This window comes from Stegodyphus dumicola, chromosome X2 (assembly GCF_044657685.1).
Source record: "Stegodyphus dumicola isolate Sdum_Otavi_A_Nest chromosome X2, ASM4465768v1".
Classification (NCBI taxonomy): Eukaryota; Metazoa; Arthropoda; class Arachnida; order Araneae; family Eresidae; genus Stegodyphus; species Stegodyphus dumicola.
The window spans coordinates 32,927,082-32,949,593 of NC_140781.1; the positions used below are offsets into that span (position 1 = coordinate 32,927,082).

Genomic DNA, 22,512 nt, shown 5'->3' on the forward strand with positions numbered 1-22,512 from the left:
AAAATGTATAAAGTTTTGGAATTTTCGTAACATTTCCCAATGAAAAAGAAGTTGAGTGTTACCCATCATTAGCATTGGAAATTATTTTTTATCAGTGACGAAGGTTAGCTATGGTTATTGGAATATGATAAAGATCGCAAGGTCTGTCTGACTAGGAAAAGGGATGCCTTCTAAGTGACTTGCAAAGCGAAACTGGCTCTTGTTCGCATTAGAGATGAAAAAACTTTGAAAAACCAAACATACATCCAAACCATTGGCCTCGATTCAAACCAGGGCCGAGTTACCAGCATTCCCAGCTCTCTCAAACATTCGGCCACTGATGGGGCTTAGCGATGAAGGAAAGACGAACTCTTATTTTAAGCAGGTAACGGATTCTAGTCTGCAGGAAAGAAAAGAGGGAGTAGTTTTCGGTTTAAAACTTTTGTACCTCTCAGTTTAAACATATATAAAGCATTCGCACTGGTTACTTAAACATTGTTAAGAAAAATTTAGAGTACCCTTTTGTAAATGCTCTTATGCACTAAAACCAATTTACAAGAAAATACTGCTGCTTTATGATGTAAAATACCTTTGCGGTGTCTAAAAAACTGGAAATTTGATTTGAAGTGGCTTTTGATCAAGCCATAAAAAAGATGCTCCAAGCACTTACTAATTTAAAAAGTTTAACTTAAAAAATGTGTAATTTCTGCGAATAATTTTCAGCGAATGTTTAAGAACTGAGGTACAACATTTAGATCTCAGTACTTATTGCTACCCTACCCATTTGCCCGTTCCCAATGACTGCTAAAAATAACGAATATCTTATCTAAATTCAATAAAATCCAAAGATTTGATAATTATACGATATAGCTGTTGCTGACTCATTTGGTTTATTTTCAGAGAAAGAAATCTGAAAAAACAGCATTGTCCTCGCAAGGATTCGAACTCTGCACCTCCTGATTGCTAGCCGAACATGCTTTCAATTACGAGTACATTACGGTAAGAACGGAGAAAATTCCTTACAGTAATTAAACAGCAATTGTATGGGAAGCTGCTACGCCGCAAGGCAAAAATCAAAAGTGTTTTTGAAGGTTTGGCATGGTAAAATGAAAACTTTATTAAGATATCCTGCAGAATCACACTGAAACTATGATATCATATCCGTTACATGGTACTTTGAAATGTAAGCTAGAGATAAACATTCCTATAAAAGCAAAATGAAAGATTACTCCAAATTAGGTAAAGCAGTGAAAGTAACTATAGTGGACTTAGCAAGAGGACAGCAAGTAAAGTTTGCTTACAAACATTGGGTCGTGTTTCATAACTGTAACTTCCATCAGTGGCCGGAGGATTAAAGACGGCTGAATACATGTAGTTCCGCCCGGATTCGAATCCAGAGAAGCTAGGCTGGTTGCATATTGCTTTTTGTGGTTTTCTTTTGTGTGTAAAATCCCACTAGTGGCCAAGTGAACTGAATACTGGTACTTTCACTCAGTTTCGAAACCGTAGATACTGGTTGGCTGCATGTTTGGATTTCATGTTTTTCCCGTGTTCTTCGTGCATACGTGTTAGTTTCCCTTAGAAGGCCCTTCACCAAAACATCTCTTCTACTCCTTATACGCCTTTCTATGTCTAATTAATCTAATCTCTTATCAGTATGTAATCTCTTTAATAACTAAAATGCTTTTTGGTTATAAACAATATGGCAATCATGGCATTATGTACGGAGCGTATGGCAAGATATATAGGTATATATAAATCATGGTATAGCAAAAATACAATTCACATTCTGTATGAAATATGGAAATGCAGACTCTATATGGGTAGTTTTACGAGTCCATGCTGCAATGTGTGGCAGAATATAAAACATTTTGAAATAATGGTGTCCCAACATCCTGTTTAGAGTTATGATAACTTCGTATTTAATAATATAACAACTTAGTGCTAGAGTTAACTTAGTAACTTATAGTTATAACGTTTGCAATATTGTTATATAACGTTGTTTGTAACTTTGTTTTGTAACGTTGTTATAATTCTAAAGAGCAGTAAGTTTCTGTCATCCCACTCTCATTTTTTAATAATTTATTGTTGTTGGGACTATTGATTTTTTTCCAGATATCATTTCAACACGCTGCCTTCTTCTGGGTGCAGTTTCTTTTGACGGTGAATTAGATTATATCATAAATAATTTAACTAATCTTTATTCTGAAATCGATGAACACTCGTTAGTTGATTATAAGAAACATTTATGCTCTTGGTTTAAGAATCAAACGAAGTGACATGAGCATAATTCCAATACGTTTAATCAATTTGATTACACTTTCTTTCCTATGCAGTTCCTTTAATTTATTAGGAAATTATAATGTCACATATATGCATTTGGAAACTTAAGAAGATTGCATTAAGCATAAATGTTATTTTCTCAGGTCTTTGGGCTCTAGTATGGAGATTTTATCAGAAGCAAAACAGCCATTTCCCTCATCAACTATAATACAGGCATGTATTTGGCTACTTTTTTCTGTAAATTATCCTATATTTTCTCCTCACTTATACTGAAGAAAAGTTTTTTTTCAAAGCCGCATAATTGCAGAAAACATAATTCAATACGAATGTCCATAATTTCCGTAGACAGTTTAATTTCATATTAAGATGGTATAATCTTTAGACTTTTTAACCTATGTTATTATATTAATTTGAGATACTGCTGATCTAGATATTGTAGATGAGTGTCATTAACTTACCATTTTCCTACTTTAGTTCTTTTAATGCATGTTTTTTGAGTGTAATATAGGTTAGATCTTCATTTACAGGCAGCAAACATGGAACAAAAACCAAAGCCACCCAAGCCGATTTCTCCAATAGGTAAGAAAAATATTTTTGTTACAATGAAACTCTCTTTAACAAGATTTTACTTTCCAAGAGGCAATTGTAAAAATGCAAAATTACTAATGATGTTTCAATTAAATGCAGTAAAAGGATGTCACCAGTATAATGTGCAATGTTATGAACTCATTGCATTCTCTTTGTAAGTACGCAAGACCTGAATTTCTATTGGGATTTGAAGCTATGATCTTTCCCTACTGTGAGCAGCTTTCAGATGTTTTCTATTGGATGATAAAACTTATAAATTCTATCTTAACTACAAGATCTACTGACGCTCTCTTGGATATATAGATGTGATGGGGAAGTACAAAACATTGAATATTTTTTTATAAATTGCAAATTCTTTGCATTTCAAAGAAATGCTTTTAAAGAAGACTTGAAAAGCCAAAATATCGAGACCTTATTGATTACCGCGTTAGTTCCTTAGCTTTGCGATGTGTAAGTTTTTATACAAAATATTTTAAAACGCTTGATCATTTACTTGCTTTGGCAAGCATTTTGTAATACTTTGTGAAACAGGAGTCATATTTCCTTTGAATATAAATGAGCTTAAGAGGGGAGAAATATGCTTTAAATAACCTTAATTAAGCTTTGACTTTGTTCTCTTGCGAGGCAGCATTCTTCCTACTTTCTTGGAAGCAAGGTATTTTTAAGAAAGCTATTATTTCTCATGGGGTTCATTAACTGTAGCGGAACAGGCTGTATGAATGATGATTTGTCTCGAACGCAACGTAAATAAAAACTAATTTCTCTTAGAAATTCCTTCATAAAAGTACCCTAAGCAGATTGTGCAGAGCTTTTATCCATCTACCTATTTGTATTCAGAGCTAGTAATACCGATTCTAAATTTAATGCTTGTTAGTTACCAATTCTAACTTGAAAGCTTTGAATGGGGAATTTGTCTTCTCAGTAGCATCTTATAATTTTTTCAGACACTTTTATTTCATGTCAAAACACCAAAGTATTTTTATGTGAGTTATGATCACATCTTTACGTTTTTCTCACAGGTTTCTATACAAATTGTAGAGTCATTAGGTTATATCGGTGCAGGAACGTGGAAAATGTTTAGTGCCGTCGCCGGAATTCGAATTGTGGACCTCTCGGATACGCGTCGAGCATGCTTCCAATTACGCCACGAAGGTATGCGGGAAAGGAAGAAGAAAACACCTTATATAATCTCCTTTTTTAAAGGGCTGGTGACGAGGGGATCCAGTCGACAAATCTTCGTGGGGACGAATTATCGTTCACCACCTTTTTTAGTTGAGGCACCATTGTAAGGTTTTACAGAATTTTTCGATGTCTGGAATCTGAAGAAATCCGCATTGCCCTCGCCGTGATTCGAACTCCGGGCCTCCCGGATACTTATCGAATGTGCTTCCAGTCAAGCTATGAAGGCATGCGGAAAGGAGGAAGAAAATACCTTATAAGATTATTCTAGATCAGCAATAGGGAAAAAATTCGTTCCGTCAACTTAAACATAAGATTCACTAAAGGGCCAGACGAGAGAAAATTCGGTTATAATAAAACGGTTACAGACGAAAACATCGAAGCGGCCGAGCGGTAAAGATGCTGAACACTGGTAGTTCGGTCCGAGGTTCGAATCCCGCGAACGGGCTGGCTGCATGGGCGTTTTCGTGGTTTTCCCCATGTGTAACGTGTATACGAGCCAGTTTCCCTTAGAAAGTCCTCCACGAAAGACATACCTCCTCTTAGGCAGATAGCCCTAGTGTGCTTTGCCATAATTAAATACACCAACACCGACGAAAACATCGCGGACGAAACCGTTGCGAAGAAAACAACGCAAGGCGAAAACGTCAGGGTACAAAACATCGCGGGAGAAAAGAAAGCAAAGGGAAAACATCACAGTTCTAAAACATCGTGGTACAAAATATCGTCGTCGAAAATAAAGCAGTTCAATAACTTCGCAGTTTAAAAATATCGTGGTAAAAAATAAAGCTCTTACAAATCATCGCATGACGATAACATCGCAGACATGCGTATTTTAGCAATGTTGAAAATACATATTAGCACAGTGATTTGTGAGCGCAAGAAGGAAAGAGGAATGCATTCATTTTTATAGTTCATACCTTTGAATTAGCTAATATATTTTTGCTGAAACAGTGAGGAAACCTGAGCATTTAAAAACTGAAAACAAGTAGAAAATTAATGTAACTTATAGCACTTAATAGAGGTTTGAAACTTACATAGTTAATTAATAATCATGAATAAATTAACATCCAAATCCAACAATGCGATGTTATCGTCACGCGATGATTTGTTAGGAGCTTTATTTTTTACCATGATATTTTCGACTACGAATTTTTTAAGGCATCAGTCATTGGAAGATTAAAATCATAAATGAATTAGTCTTTTTTTTATGAAGTTTTACTGACAAGTTTTCATGAAAAATATATTCTAAAAAAATTTAGAAAAAGAGAGATAGGATGAGATTACCTCTAAAAATTTGCTTAATTAATTGTTAATTTATTTTCTTTCACGTTTGTTAATCTGATATTCTTTTACTGAAAATTATATGTTTTGGTTCCATTTATTTTTAAAGTGCCATTAACATTTTCACGTACAGGGTGCAGCCAATTATTTGGATGTCAATTTGTTAGTTATGATGAAATTCAGCTACATAATATTTCAGCGGGGTATTTGGATTCATTGAATTATAACAAAAGCACACTAGGACTATCTGCTTAAAGGAAAAAACGCCTTTGTGTAATGCCTTCTCACGAACTGTTTATATCTGCATTATACATTAGGAAAATCCCGAGAACCTGATGTAGCCAGCTTTTTCGCCGTGTCGAAATACCAGCGACTTTATCGCTACTTGTTCAGCGACATGTCCAGGATCGATGGCAATTTTATCTGTAGCACAAGTTCTGCATTTATGTTCATATTAAGACTAAAACAAAAAGGTTATTTAAACCTTCTTCTGTTTTTTTCCTTGCTTCTTCTTCTTCTGTTAAAACGTAGTGATAACCCACTATCCGTCTAAACGGGGCAGCAGGTCTTTAAATATCTCAAGTTACAATAACAATTCTACAAACTATTCCGATACATTTTCTAAATTGTTTACTTCCAACAAGACAAAATTTGTAGTTATTTTGAAGCAAAGATTTATACGAACTTGAGAAGGGAAGTGCCACGCAGCTGAATTTAAGACCTCTCTTCACACAACAATACATTGTTATAAACAGTGTATAACAAGTCCATGTAACCAAGAACTGATACCCACTGCAAAATGTCTAAGAATAGCTTCAAGAAACTTGAAATGAGTGTAATTTTATTCTGTAACCTTACAACATTTGTTTCGTACTCTCAAGTTACCCTTACCCACTGAACTTCTACTTGAAGATGAGATTCCATTATTCATTGTTGAAGGCACGACCTGGCGTTAACATTATATGTAAATCCTAATACCAAGATTATGCTACAGATATCAATTGCATATGTCAAAAATTATAGCTCTAATAAGCTTGAAAATATGAGTATCCATCTTTCCGTTATGTGAACCTTCTAAATCTATCTAATCTACTAATTTGCTAAACGCGCTATCAGGTTATCCTTACCCATTGCCTTTACTTGAAGATAAGATTAGATTATTCGATTTTGAATATATAATTTAACTGAGGTTAACATTGTGCGTAAAATACATAACCAAACAAGCATTCTGAAATATGTATAGGGTCAAAGAGTGCGCGGTTTATTGGTTGCTACAGCTCAATGGGCCAGGGTTAGTAGATCCGTGTATTTTGCTAATGAAACTTTTTTTTTTTTTATTTCCCAATAAAAACACATGCATATTGTAAAATCGTATATGCGATTGTTCATTAATGGCTGATACACAGTACGGTAAATACAGAAATTTTAATTTATAGTCAGTTGCTAATATTTTCATTAGATAATCTGTATGTGGTTTAGGAATCCTCTAGCCGCATGATTATTGAATAAAACCCGAAAATGGGCGTTGTTATCATAAACCCATTTACATCATTTTATTTATAAAAAGAAGTTTTTTAGTACTTAATATTATTATAAAAACATTTCTTTTAAATCAAAACTGAGTTATCAGGCAACATAATAACAAACTGATAAATTATGATTTAAGAAAATGGTAAAGTTGCATTAAGTTATCTATTACGTAATTCACATGTGAAGTACAAAAGACTTATAAAAAATTTTACTCACATTTTACGCTTATATTACAGATAATTACAATCAAATGCAAAAGTGATTAATTTGTGATTTAAAGAGCCATAATTTTCATTCCGCATTGTTCCATATTTTTTATTTTTTGTCTACAAGTTTACAACTTTAGCTATGTAAAGTCAATATGATACTAACTCTAGCTCACTAATTATTACAGACGATGAAAACTGGCCAAACTATCTGAACCGTCCTCAGCTCCCACAAAAACTTAAACAGACGCATAGATCGCTGTCTTGCAGTAGTTTGGTTCAGTCCTTCAAAGAAATGAGTTTTCCCAAAAGGAATCAATCTAAAGACAAAAAGCCCTTTGAACCATCACCGACACCAAGAATTACAGAAGGTAACAAAATAGTGATAATAATTATGGCAAAATAGTGATAATAACAAAAGTGATTATAATTATGGCGAATGTAATTCAAATTATATTTCTATTAGAAATGTGTATAAACGTCACCCTTTCTCTCTAGATCAGTCTATAATTGGTAAACAAAAAGCTCCCGAGAACTTTTAAACATATATCAAAAGAAAAAAGATCCTCAAATGTAGAAATGTGAAATATAATTAACCCTTTTCCTGACTACCCCGGGCTAACTTATTTACCCTATTTTGGTGCATACCGCAAGTTAATATTAGTCTGAGAAACCCAGCTTTATAGAATTCACTTATCTAAACTCATTTTTATCCGATTTAAAGCGATATGACGATAACTGAAGTACACCGAACATTATTGAGGTGTTTTTTATTTACTTGCGCTTGCGTAAGTGTTAAGAGATAAAAAAAATGCCTTTTTTTCTTTTATATTGCTTTCCTCTAGCTTGCTTTTTTTTTCAGCTATTTATCAGTGTATACTATGGGGTTAGTGCAATTTTGATGTTAGGAAGAAGGCATTTAGAATATTTTGTTTTCATAAAGTTGTAAAAAAGAGAAGGAGTAGAGTTACAAGCATTTGTGAAGAAGCAGGAATTGAAGCTAATGATAATGACGCATACAATATAAAAATTACGAAGATAATGATTTTGAATTTAGTGGGAGAGATTTTACGATCACTTTCGATTTATAAGCTAGTGACTAGTTACGCGAAATAAAACATTGTGGGAGCAACTCAGATTACTTACGACTGTTATTCTTCTTACTATTATTACTCTTCATTAAGAAGTAATGAACAAAATCAGTTTCCAGATTACACCTCGAGTAAGAATCCGTTATTATACACAAAACTACGGGGGGAATTTGATTACCTTTGAAAAGGTCCGTACATTGAAAATATGTACTGCTACTCAACCTGATCTTCATTGGATACAGTTTACTCTACTGAATTCAGCTCAATTTAGAATAAAGTGTTATTTTTTGTCTGAATCTAAGAATAAATATAACTGGAATATGGATAAGTGACGGCAGAGGAACAAATATGCAAAGATCAGTTCATATACCACATGATTTATCACGACGCTTGCGCAACCAATTTCAGTCGAAGGGTGTTATTTAACTATGGGTATATTTTAAAATCTTCTACAGCTAGATGGTGTAATAGTAAAACAAAAAACACGCACTGTAAAGATTATTCTAAACTTTTTTTATATTAGCAGTTACTTTTATTTATTTCATCCTCCATCTTCTGATTCCGTAAGTACAAGACTTCATTCCAGAGGTTATGGAATCTAACTTATTGAAAAAAAATAGCTTAGAGACCCCTCGTTAGTTATAACTCATAACTATTTGAATTGGCTAGTACTGAAATGAATTTCTGCTGTGAAGTACTTTCATTCTCCCTTCTCACTGCTAGTTGAAGTTTATTAGTTATTATTTGAAATTTTGAGTAATAGCTGCATATTCAGGAGTTCCTAAGAATTTTACTTGTTGAATTTTTAAATCATACGTTTAACTTAGCAATTTATGTAAGCAGAGTAATAAAGTGCTATTATTTGAATTATGTTGCAATTACTTTGGTTTCCATCCGGTAAATCGTTCATCACACAGCCTCTTGTTTCAAGGTCGTTTCGTAAAACTACTTGCCAAAATTGTTTAAGCTGAGATACTACAGTGTTTGCGGAACAGTGACAGTGAATTGAAGTGGAAAGAAATGCTCTCTGGTCCGAAAGCAGAAAAATCATAAAATAATAAAAATTTTACTTGCCAAAGAGGAAAGGTTCGAAGCATAAAATAGGGAAATAAAAAATAGTTTACATTAGCACAAAGATGCTTGCAATCGAAATACAAGATTTATGTAAATTAAATGAACTTAAATTGACATCCCCATGCATCACTGTTTATAAAGATATAATGAATAGCCTGTTAAATAATTAGCACTTAGCCTATTAACATCACAGGTGATGAAGCAAAATATATTATAAGAAGTTTTCATCCGTTAGCAGATATTAGCCTTCTAGATTTATATATATGTCTTCAGGGCCGTTCTCAGGCCATTGGCTGCCAGCATAATTTTTTTAAGATTACCCGCCCCCAAATTAAAAAATAAATGCCCGATGACAAATAAAATTTTTATTTTATTTCATACTCAATAATTACTTACGACAAATTATATGAAATGTCCTTACATATGACAAGTACTTACAATGAATTTAAAATATCTAGGCGTAGCTGATTTTGGCCTCCCGCGTACTTTTACGCTCTGTCAGATACAAAGACCCTTTTTAATGTATTTCCCTCAACAATCTGAATGACGTATTGCGATTTCTTTCACGTAGGCAATCGCATCACAACTTAATCCTTTCATAAATACTAATGCCATCCAATAAAATACCTTATTGTACGTTTTCATATTCGAAATGTCGAGGAAAATCATTTTTAATTTGCTAAATTTAAATAAAATTATATATTAGATTAGATTATTTATTACAAGAACTAGAGAGGGAAATAGCTCTCGAGGGCTATTATTCTTATCAAGGAAACGTTCTTGGAGGATTTTCTAGAGGAGACTGACTCGTATTCGTGTTACAGCAATGAACATTAAACACAAATAAAGGAAGGGAAAAATAACTCTCAGCTAGCAGATATATTTGTCGACAACCGAAACAAAGCTGAACTAATAATGCTCAAGAGTCTTAATCATTCAGTTGCTGGTGGGCTCAAATTTTAGCTAGAAAACTCATGCTAAATTGCTGTGTATTTTTACAGCGCACTATAAAGTAAATTAGATAACTATTTTTTAATTTAAAAAAAAAATTTCTTACCATTTTGTATCTCGGAAATGAAACTAAAATATATGAAACGATATATTTTAATATTTTAAACGATATATATTAAAAATATGAGAATTTTTCTGTAGTATTTTTAATAAAAACTTTGATGGAAACGATTGAAAATTTTACCACAGAAATACTACTTCACTATAATTTTAAAAAATGTTTACTGACAGAAATGTTATCTCAGTATTACGAGGAAAAGGGGAGAAAGAAGCAAAGGCTTACTCATGCACACTGCTCAAAAAAAAAAAAAAAAAAAAAAAAAAAAAAAAAAATGGGACAGTCCTATATCTCCCGATCTACTGGGCCGATTGACGAAATTCAAATTGCGTTCTTCATGTCTCGAAAGCGCGACTTAGGATATATATTAGATTTATATATAGCACTATTCTAACATAGGTATTTTGACACAAAATCGGACTTTTTCTGAAATAACATACCAATATTTTTACATATTTCGATTCTACGACTCAAATTACGCCTAAATATGAAATTTCGTAAAATTTGGAGCGAAATTTACGGAGAAATTCACAAATTTATGTTGGCACTTTTTTGTCAGTTTGCGCCAAGAATAGTTCACTTGGCGAACTTCTTAATATATGGCAACCTAGTTTCCTTTCCCGTTAGAGGAAAAAAAGTCACCATCGTTCCTTTTTTCCAAATAATATTCTTTATATTATATTTTTAATTATAACTTATCATTTTAAGTAATTTTTTTCTTTTTCGAATTTCTTCTTAATTGTTTTAGTTGCATGATTTTTTTCGAATAACTGTTTTAAAAATTTCTACTTACCTATTCGAACTGCCTAAATAAAGGTGCAGCGTTTATTTTATTTTATTTTTTTTTCAAATAGTTTTCTTTTTTATATATTTTTTTGTCATAGTTATTATTTTAGGTAATTTTTAAATTCTTAACTTTTATTTTAATTGTTTGTGTTGCATTGTCTCTTCAGATAATTGTTTTAAAATTTTCTATTTATTCCTTCGAATTGAGCATTTTAAATATATTTATTAATATAAATTTTCCAGAATTTGATTTTATTTATTTGAATTGCGTTTCTTTCGGAGGAATACTTTGTAACCCAGACTACAATGCGTTTGAAAACTGCATATATTAAAAGAGAAAATACAGTAAAGCACAGTTAACACGCCTTTCAATGTTCCGTTCAGAAAAGATACATATATATAAATAAGAGAGAAATTTAACTTAGGATTGCGACATTGTAACTTAGGATGACTTGCACACTGCTTTAAACAGTTTTATCATTGTGGCCATTGCTTTACACAATTTTATCCTACATGTGGCTTCTTAAATGTTATTCATATTTTAGTCAAATATTTTATATTTGAAATCGTAAGAATCAAATATCATAATATTGAAAAGTTTTAAATTAAAAAAAAATACAAATACTAAATTTTACCGTAAAATTTATTTTTTCTTCTCATTTTCTTCAGGCATTCTACTTTATTCTTGCTCTTTTTCTTTAGGCATTCCGCAAGTATATTAAAAAGCATTCAAATTTTCGAAATATCTTGATACTTCTAACAATCATTTTAAATAAAGTTATCGCCTTCCATTTCATAAAGGCCCACAAACGGCCGAGAGGTAAAGTCGCTGAACACTGATAGTTCACTCCGGGGTTCGAATCCCGGTAAACGGGCTGGTTGCATGAGCGTTTTCGTGGATTTTCTCATGTGTATCGTGTATGCCAGCTGATTTCCCTTAGAAAGTTCTTCACAAAGGCATCCTTCCTTTTAGGCAGATAGCCCTGCTTTGACGTAACTTAATAATTCAATTCAATCCATTTCATCAATATTTGGTCAGAGCCTTTATCAGTCTTTAGAGGCTAAACATTTTGAAGGTATGAGATGAAAGGAAAGACTGGCTTCATCAAGAGGTTTTGGTTTATTTAATTATGACAAAGCACACTAGGGCTATCTGCCTAAGGGGAGGGATGCCTTCGGGGAGGACTTTCTAAGAGAAACTGGCTCGCATACACGTTACACATGGGGAAAACCACGAAAATGCCCATGCAGCCAGCCCGTTCGCGGGATTCGGACCTCGGACAGAACTACCAGCGTTCAGCGACTTTATCGCTCGGCCGCTGTTTCATCAGGAGGAAAAAAAAAATATCTTTAGGTGACATCCACATACATCACTGGATAAACTTCTGAATCTTCAAATAATTCGAATGAGAAAATCATGGGATTCTCCATTTATGATACGATATGATGTACTATAATGTAATTTAAATTTATACAACCATATAGTCGCTCTTCACTTTAATCTGCAATGATATCGTTTTTTTCTTTTCTGTTAACCACAAGCTCAATTGATGGTATTTGCTGGTGTACACGTCCAAGTGTTTTTTCTTTGAACACCTAAATTCTTTGAAGTATCCTGAAAGTATATTCAAAAGCGTCCAACTTTTTGAAACATCTTGGTATGTCTGACAGCCAAATTTCCCTGGAAATTTTTGCTTACTTTTCTCCCTAATTTTCTTCTTTCCTTCTACAGTTATTTTTAGTGCACACACAAGAAAATTAAGATTTTTCGATTGCTAGACTTCCATAAATTTTGCATTCTTGTCAATTTCTTAAAATATCAATTACATGAATTGCGTTTCAGCTGAAGACAGCTTTTCATTTTCTAGTCATTTTAACTATAAATAAAGTTTAATGCGAAGTCCAAAGGATAAATATTTTAATTAAAAGATTTTTGCTAAATGACAAAGAAATAAAACAGTCCAGCAGGGTTTATTCTCTACCACCGAGTGACCCGATTCTTATATGGGCTGAAACAATCTAAATCATATTAAAGATCATGTTCTTTTACACAATCTATAACGCGAGAGAAAAATTATCTTCTTAAAACATTCTTTCTAAGAGGATTAATATAAAAGATTATATTTATATATATTTTTTTAAAGCTGGGACTTGAACCAAACTGTAAAATTTTTAAAGTTTAATTTACATGGTGGTTATAATTAAAGTTCAAATTTGAAATGGTCATAAAAGGATAACTACCATATCAAATGTTATCAAACTTGGGAATCGTGTAAAGGAGGTTATGGGAATTTATTTTCCGCGAAAAAAAAAAAAAAAAAAAGAGTTCAAAAACTCACCACCAGGGGAAAAATTGCGGTGTATACAAGATTGTTAAATGAAATAAGACACGAAAACATCTGTTGAAAATGTGTTTAATATTTTCCGAAACGTGTTACAAAGCATAGCATGTTCAATGTAGCGTCCAGCAATTTCCGAAAGCAAGTTAAATCCTGTTACTGCATTCTCAACAGCAGCTCTTAGCATATCAGGAGGAATGGTACGAACATGTCAGTGTATCACATTTTTCATTTCTGCCAAATTGTTTAGATTATCACAATAAACAGTGCTTTTGAGAAAACCCCATAGCTAAAAGTCACAGAGGTTGAGGTCTGGTGGGAAGAGGGGAAATGTTGACTTATAAGACGTTCATTCGTGAAATGTTGCCTAAGTAACTGTGCGACACACGTGAGGTGGGGCCCAGCCCTGCATAAAAATCGTAGTATCTAAAATGCCACGTTACTGCAGTTCATGTATCACAAAACATTTTAACATTGACTCTTAAGTGAGCTGCAATCACAGTGGTCCAGCTGTCGACTGCTCTTCAGAGAAAAATGGTTCAGTTATAAAACTAGCTGTCATTCAACACTAAACGGTGTGGAATGACTGCTATTCAATCGAATGCAGTAGGAGAATGCAATGGAACTAGATAGATAACATGAGGGATTTCTTTGGCCCAAATCGATCAAAAGCGTTTTGAATCAGTATCTTCATGTTTTAGGACCGAATTCAGGCTTCAAAAATTACAAATTAGCGATCTGTAAGAAAACGATTTCCAGATTGTACGCACTTGTGCGAGTGATTTGCGATCTCACATTTTCTAATCGCTAATTCGTGGTTTTCACGGACGAATTTCTCACTTACACGGATGGCGCACTCGACGTTTATCGAATTTAACGCCTTTAAATGGTAATTTGCTTACTTCAAAATTTCTTAAGCGTATACAACATATTAAACCCGTGTAACAAAAGGTTAAGTTAGATTCCGACCCATATTTCGTTTAAAAATATTGCATACAGCTCCATTTCGCCCCTGGTGGTGAGGTATGGAACTTCCTTTTTTTCGCGGAAAATAAATTCCTATGACCTCCTTTACACGATTACCAGGTTTGATAACATTTGATCCAGTAGTTTTCGTTTTATGACCGTTTCAATGTGGAACTTTAATTATAACTACTCCGTATGTTGTTAAATTTTCATTTGAAGCTATGCGTTATATGTATACCAAACGTAAATTTTTCGCTTTTATGGAAAAATAAAGAATCGAAGCAAATATACTTAGGATAATGGACCAAAACTGAAAAAATTTCCCCTCCCTTCGAAAATAAAATATTGAAATTCGACCTTGAATTTATTGGGTTATCGAAATATTTAATTTGACTTATCTTCTAAGTCCTAGTTCCGACAACAATTCCGTCAAAAATTCCGAATTACTTAAGCTGAAGTAAAAGATTTAGTATATATTCACTGTATGTTAATAAAGTAATCAGAGTGTAATAAAAATAGATTATAGAATTTACGCTGATGCAACTTTTTGTCTGACTGCACAACATGTAATGGAAGAGAAGGCTTGTAGAGATCTGTTTTTGACATGCCTCTAAAAGTAGATGTCATACTCCTTTTGTCTCTTCAATGTCAAAAAACTTTCCTTTGAGATGCAACTTTAGTTTTTGGGAAAGGGGAAAAAAAAACACAAGAAGACAAATTTGAAAAACGTGCAGGACGATTGAGTACACATACTTATTTTCGGAACACAAGCGGTTCTCCGACTGGTTATTGAATAATGAAAAGATGCATTATCATGCAATACAAAACATTTGGAATACGTTGTATGACTGAAAACGTAAGATTTAAAGTCATCTGCTTAATTCACAGCCATTTACAAGTCAGTGTGGCAATTGCAGTGAGTGGGGCAATTGCAGAATCGTTTTAATCCTGAGCTTGTAAGACAAACCTTATATCACTGGATTTAAACACTTCTTTAATCTTCCGAGAACGTTCCTTCTTTAGCTCATATTCCAAGAATATTAAGTGAATACAATTATTGCAAAAGAAATTGAATATTCATTTGCACTTCGGCTTAGTAGTTTACTAACGAGTTAACAAAACTTAAATTCTGCTTTTTGTGTCTAAGTATACAACAATATTTTAAATATTTACAAATAAAATATTAAATTAGAGATTTAATTGGAGCCTCACCAGTTGCCTAGCATTTGAAGATTGTTAAATACTAATTGTTTACTAATTCAGAAGTCAAACAACAAAAATCAGCGTTATATTTACCAAATTTTCACAGGACTAGTTTCGATGGTTTTACCGAACCACCATCTTCAGCTGCAAAACCGCAAATGAACCAGATAGGAAATAATGATTAGTTTATTATACGGTTTTGCAGCTGAAGATGGTGGTTCGGTAAAACCATCGAAACTAGTCCTGTGAAAATTTGGTAAATATAACGCTGATTTTTGTTGTTTGACTTCTGAATTAGTATTTATTCGGCGTGTTATTGTGTCTTAATTACTAATTGTTTGTTGCGAAGTCTAACCCAGGCTGCATGGTTGGTTTTCGTAGTTTTTTTGGTTCTCTCTACAAAGGTTCTCTATGAAAGCATCTTAACCAAATAGCTCCCATGTTCTTTCTATGTTCAAATAACCAACTAACCTAGTTTAAGCGCGATTTCCAAATGAAGTTACTAGCAAAACCCGAATACTCATTAAAAATCATGTAGCTTGCCAATCGGGAGTAACATGAAAGATACGTCGCCAATAATTAAATTGTTGTTACGGTACGCTGTTTCTAAATTTAGATGGTCATTCCTTAATTAAATAGCCCACCAGCAGCCGAGCGGTAAAGACGCTGAGGACTGGTAGTTCGGTCTGAGGTTCGAATCCCGCGAACGGGCGGGCTGCATGGGTGGTTTCGTGGTTTTCCCCATGTGTAACGTGTATACGAGCTAGTTTACCTTAAAACGTCCTCCACGAAGGCATCCCTCCCTTTAGGCAGATAGCCCTCGTGTGCTTTGCCATAATTAATTAATCCAATCCAATCCTTAATTAAATATAATTGATTTGTAACTTCTACTAGAGCTGACGGTAAAAATTGAAGTGCAAATAAATAATATCGTGTGCAAGCTTGATTAATATAAAATTAAAAATTTTGCATAGAAAAATATTTGCATTCAGACATAAAGTTTTTTGAAATATTTGCAATTACTTTATAAGAAGGATTTATTAATAACCGTAATAATTACTTATTATATTATTGATGATTAGGATTCAGTTCTTGACAATTACATTCTAAATTAGAATTTTAAGGATATAATGAAAATACCCACAAAGATACATTTTAGGATAAAAATGAGTTGATTTTTTATGTTTTAAAACTTCTTCAATTCATTTAATAAACATCGTATCCTCGTTGTTAATTGAATCCAGAATGTTGTGTGTCGTTTATATAATTATTCCTGCTTGTCCACAGAAGCTGCTGACTTATCCAGCCATTAAGTAGCTGCAAATCATTTCTACATAACCATTGAACTTCCACTGATTCAGTCTCTAGATGGTTGTATGTTTATATCATAATTTGACTTATATAAATGATTATTCTAAATCTTATGTTTCTATAAAAATATATTGTGCTTTAAAAATATGGATGGTAGTATCTGCCGCTCTTTCAGCCACTTCAAAAGCAACAGTTTGTTTAGAAATAAATTATGCAGTTTATGTCATAAAATAATTTCATAAAATTCAAATAAACATTAAACGAAAATTCTCAGTTTTAGACAATTCGATTTAAACGAAGTAAAGTAGCAGACGATAAAACGCCGAAGGTAAAAATTTACTCTTAGAAAAATGTACTCTTATTTTTTTTAAAAAAAAAGGAAGAAAGAGAGAAATTAAAAAACATTGTTAAAATTTGAATAATATCATCTATAATTTAAAAAAAAATAGCTTTTCATATAGTATTAATAAATATTTTTTACGCCTTATTGAGGGAAAATATTTCATATAATTAATTCTCCGTAAAATTTTACTTGAAATTTAAGGTTAAAAATAGCTGTGGCAATTCAATGTAACAGAAATCCATAGACCACATTTGGCGTTATTATCGCTCAAAAAAAAGATGCCAAATTTCAAAACGCGAAAATATGTAAATTCTTGTATATCTTAGAAAATTTTGAATAAAAAAGTCTAATTTTTTGCAGATATGCTTAAAAATACACCTACTTTATGATGATGGTAAAAATTTTATAGGTTATAATTCAAATTTTTTTTCGAAAAATTTATAAAAATTATTTAAAAATAGAAATTTAAAAAATAAAACACAAAGAATGGGTAAATTTTATTTGGAATGAACCTAAATTTCGAAATGTGAGAGAAAAAATCAAAAAAGTTTAATAAAAAAAGAGATATTAATAAATATTTGCCAAATTCAATTAACATTGAGGAGCTAAAATTTTGAGAGCTAATATTTCAAAAACTACTCATACGATTTTTACAAAACTTGGTATTCTGGCATAATTTGAGTCGTAGAATTGAAATATGTAAAAAAATTGGTATGTTATTTCAGAAAAAGTCCTATTTTGTGTGAAAATACCTATGTTATAATAGTGCTATATATAAATCTAATATATATCCTAAGTCGCGCTTTCGAGACATGAAAAACGCAGTTTGAATTTTGTCGATCGGCCCAGTAGAACGGGAGATATAGCACTGTCCCATTTTTTTTTTTTTTTTTTTTTTTTTTTTTTTTTTTTTGAGCAGTGTACTCACTATTCTTGATTAAAACACTACACTAACGTTGTCATGTAAACTAATTGGTAATTCTAGGTGATAGAATTTATAAATTTCATGGCAAATGACATTTTATTTCATAATCTACTATTAGGTTTCAGAATCGAGCTTTAGTGCAAGGATAACAAAATAAATACATTTTATAAATTAATTAAGAATAAAATTAAAGAAATCACACAATTGTTAAAGAAATGCAAGCCATGTATGCCATTAAAATAATGGTAATTTTTTTAAGTATAACTTGAATCTCTTTTTCTTTAGGAGATTATATTAAGTTCGCTTTTAAAAAAATTCAGTCTGTTACAACAGAAAACTGCAGCTATCTTTTAATACTTTTCTTTTGTAAATTTATCACATATTTTGACGTACTTTTTAATGTACATAATATAACATGTATATAATGTAGTATATATTTTTAATCAAAAAATACTAAAACAGGAATATTTGAGTCATTTGAAATATTTTTGTAATTGTAAGTATATGTCTTCGACCAACTGTTACAAAAATAAAGGCCGCGTAAGGAAATTACCGTGGACACCATTTATGCCTCAACCCAACCGCCACACACTTTCTTGTTTGCAGTTTATAGGGAAAACCGAACCTATTAGTCTTTTCGACTTCTCATCTCCACCGAGAACGCTGCCCAGGATATACAAGGGATTGACAGATATTGCTCACGAGGGAAGAGATGTGACCCTCATAAGGAAAGGTCCATGACACTCACCGTACCAAACAATTTATAATGGAATTCTTCCATTACAAATTATTTGCTCCGAACAGCTCAGGAATGAGTCATTCTTTCCGTTCATAGTTTCACAGTTGGTGACTTTTGCAGCTGACCACGCGGTGTCGAACGTTCTTTTAAAGTGTAAAAGTTGACCATGTATAACGTTATTAATGCTTGTTTATTTTTGCATTCTTAAGCTTAATCTACCTACTTGCGTTAGAACGCTGTAAATCCATCTACCTACGTTAGTGTTCATCAGTTTTCGAAAGATGACACAAAATAGTAACTGGGCTGTCAAAACATTTCCTGGGCAAATTCATCAAAAAATTCCTTGAACGCACTCTACTTCAAGCAAATAAGTAATGTCCACGGAAAAAGTTTGTTGTTACGGATACCAGTAGATCTCAACAGCTAAACTTTAAATCGATTGTTTGGAATCTTGCTTTGGTTTGTGTTGTCAGATGTTAGAAACTGCAATTCATGGAACTGTACAGGATATTTTGAAGAGTCAATGAAACATACACTGTTAGAAATTTATGTATATGGTGTGCACAGAAAAGTAACTAATAACTTGTTGATTTTATTAAAAAATATGCATTTTCAAAGATGCACTAATGCATTAGCACTTAATTGTTATTTTACGTTTTAAAATTAGCATTGATTATTGTCGACTACTTAGTAATAAAAGTTGCCAATTTTTCAGTTGTGATTTCTTTAATATTATTGTAAAAATATTAAATACATTTTTAAATATTTATTTAAACTATTATACAAAAGTTCTAACACATATAAATTTTTTACAGCAAATAACCATAAACTGAAGTTATTTTAAAACCCTATTATGTGTTTTTATTTTACAAATTACAAATTGCAGTTTTATTATTTCTCTTATAATATTTTTAATTCCAAACAATGTGCAATTAGTTCTTTTTCTAAACTAGTGTCATGTGCATTTATTTGTTATTTTAATATAGTACAACATAGCACCATTCCAACACCCAGTATGAACATTTGAATTTAGTTTGTTTAATCATTAAATTAGCTATGTTTCTATTTTCATTGCTTAGTTATATTTATGTTTGGAATAATAATAAAGCATATTGGGGGGGGGAGGGTAAAAGCATTTTAATTTCAAATTGTTTAGTAAACTGTAGACTTTAAGATTCATAACAAGTTATTATGCATTTTATTCAAAGCTTCTGTGCGCAGTATGCAAAGAAATATTATTTATTTTAAATAGTACACTGATTTGTTAAAGGAACTGTGGATATCTCCAACTATCCTAAACAGCATAAATTTAAGATAAATCCATAATTATTGCATTTTGAAACACGAAAATCAAGAAAGTTGAAAATGCATTTAAAAAATATCAAAAACTAGCAATTAATTCCTTTTTCATTTTTTAAATTTTATATTAATAATTTTGAATTTTCTGGCAAGCTTTTTTGATATTTTGTAATCTTTCACTTGTGGATTCTTTAATATTGTCAGGAAAACAGCGAACACATTTGAAAATATTTACTTAAACAATTATACAAATGATTTAACAGGAAAATCTTTTCTCTCAAATAACCGTAAACTAACTAAGAGAATATTTAAAAAAAATAAACATCTTTTTTTTAATTGCAAATTGCAGTTTCATTATTTTTATTTTATTATTTGCAATTTCACGCATCACATCATATGTACCTCTAAAAGAACTACTGTTATGTATATTTGTATGTTGAGGTCACCTTTTTATGCATATGAATGTTTAAATTTAGGTTTTTTTATTATTACACTTAGGTATGTTTCTATTTTCTTCGCCTAGTTTTACATATCGAAATGATATCAAAATTCTCCATAAATGAAGAAGGATTTTAATAATATGCTGTTCTAATTTAGATGAAATATATTTAGTTACCTTTGTTAACTAATTTAAACAATCTTTCATTTGTACATTTTGGTCACATAAAAGCTGACAATTTCAGTTTTTTCCCCTCTGTAAAGAATAATTACTATGTGTTTCAGTTTACAGGATGACTTCCAAAGTAAGAAAGCATTTTTGCAGTTAGCGTGTTGTTTCACACCTCTTTCCCTATTTACCTCAGTTTGTTCAGTACTTAAGGTCGGTTTTCAAAAAGCATTGTTTTAGCGAACGAATGGCATAATAGCTTCTGGTGAAACTTAAGGGCTTTGAAGGAATATCAACAAAAAATGTAAATCTAAGAACTCTTTTGTCATTTGTAAAGAAATTTAGCAGCGAGTTTTCGATGCGTGACTGGTAGTTTGATTTGATAGAGAAGCAATTTACGGCTAAGAAACGGAATTTATTCTTAAAAATACAGGAGCTAAAATGTTCTGATGTCTCAAACTGACGGCTTGCGGGCCACATTCTGCTCTCGAAGTTATTTTGTGCGGCTCACGAATACTCTTCCCGTAAATTAATTAGCATCATTATGCTATTTACTATGACAAGAATTTGAATAAAAGTTTAAAATTTTAATGACCTGCAGTCCAGTTTTACATTACTTTTATTACCATTAAAAATGAACATGAGTAACACCACTAAAAATCCGCTAATTGAGCGAATTAATTTGCACTATGCTATGAATCATATTCAAAGATCTAAAGATACAAATTTGGCTAGCTTTTTTGCGTACTTGTCAAAAGATAAATACCCTCATTTACGAATTTTTGAAATAAGAATGCGTGCTTGATCTGGAAGTATATTTATATGTGAACAGAATTCTTTTTTTTTCCTCAGTTAAAATGAATAAGTCTAGAAAATGAACCATATTGACCAGTGAGCATATAAAATTCGGGATGAAGCTATTTGCTCCAAGACTACAAACTTTATCAAAATCGAAACGCCATCAGGTGTTGTAGCTGAACTTTGTAGTAAGACATAGAGAAGTTTTTAATTATTTACATACAAACATATGCATCAAAGAAGAATTTTATGAATATAAGAAAGAAAATGAGTTGTTATTTATTTTTAAACTTTATCACACTTGGAAAGTTTTTGTATTTTATTTTATTATTATTTTTAGTTTAAGTAAGTTACTTTGTTTTTCCTACTGAAAATACATTTCAATATGAAAATTCAATATTTAACTATCAGTACGTGTGAATTAAAGTGTAACCAACAGAAATTTCTTGCAGATCCCAACCCTTACATTTCGGAGAGAGAATAAACATAAATTAGAGCCCCCCTTTGCGTCATTTTTAATACAGTTTATAAATGTTTTGATACATATTTAGTAAATAAAACTTTAAATTTAGTTCAAAATGTATTTTGCCAATAAATATTTTTATTCTGATTTTCGGCCGGCACTCAGTTTGAGTTTGATACCACTGATACAAAGCACAGATTTTTCTTTCGGTTTATTTTAACTTTTATAACTCAAAGTGCTAATCTGAACTGTTTTATCAATCTTAACTTATTTTGATTTTATTTCATAGGAGGAACTAGCAACAGTCTTCGATCCTTTAATGACACGTTTTTTAGAGGCCTACGAGCTGCCGAACAATAAATCCGCTGAACCTATTAGAGAGTCCTTCCCGAAAGCATCCTTCTCCTTAGGAAGATAAACCTCGTGCGCTTTACCATAATAAAACAATCC

General features: G+C 31.9%; 1 protein-coding gene across 6 annotated transcripts in view; it reads left to right on the forward strand.

Annotated features, from left to right (window-relative positions):
• LOC118188205 (uncharacterized) overlaps nucleotides 1-22,512 on the forward strand; it is an 82,669-nt gene that overhangs the window by 29,455 nt on the left and 30,702 nt on the right. For 3 of the 6 annotated variants that reach the window (XR_015039196.1, XM_085809797.1, XM_085809796.1), the window contains exons 5-7: nucleotides 2,406-2,479; nucleotides 2,794-2,841; nucleotides 7,238-7,420. Coding sequence is in view for 3 of the 6 variants with exons in the window: in XM_085809797.1 (XP_085665923.1) it covers nucleotides 2,406-2,479; nucleotides 2,794-2,841; nucleotides 7,238-7,420 (305 nt within the window). In the remaining 3 variants the exon portion in view is untranslated. Of the gene's footprint in view, nucleotides 1-2,405; nucleotides 2,480-2,793; nucleotides 2,842-7,237; nucleotides 7,421-16,864; nucleotides 16,952-22,512 lie in introns of all 6 variants that reach the window. The other 3 variants (XR_015039198.1, XR_015039197.1, XM_085809798.1) reach the window with 2 other exon arrangements.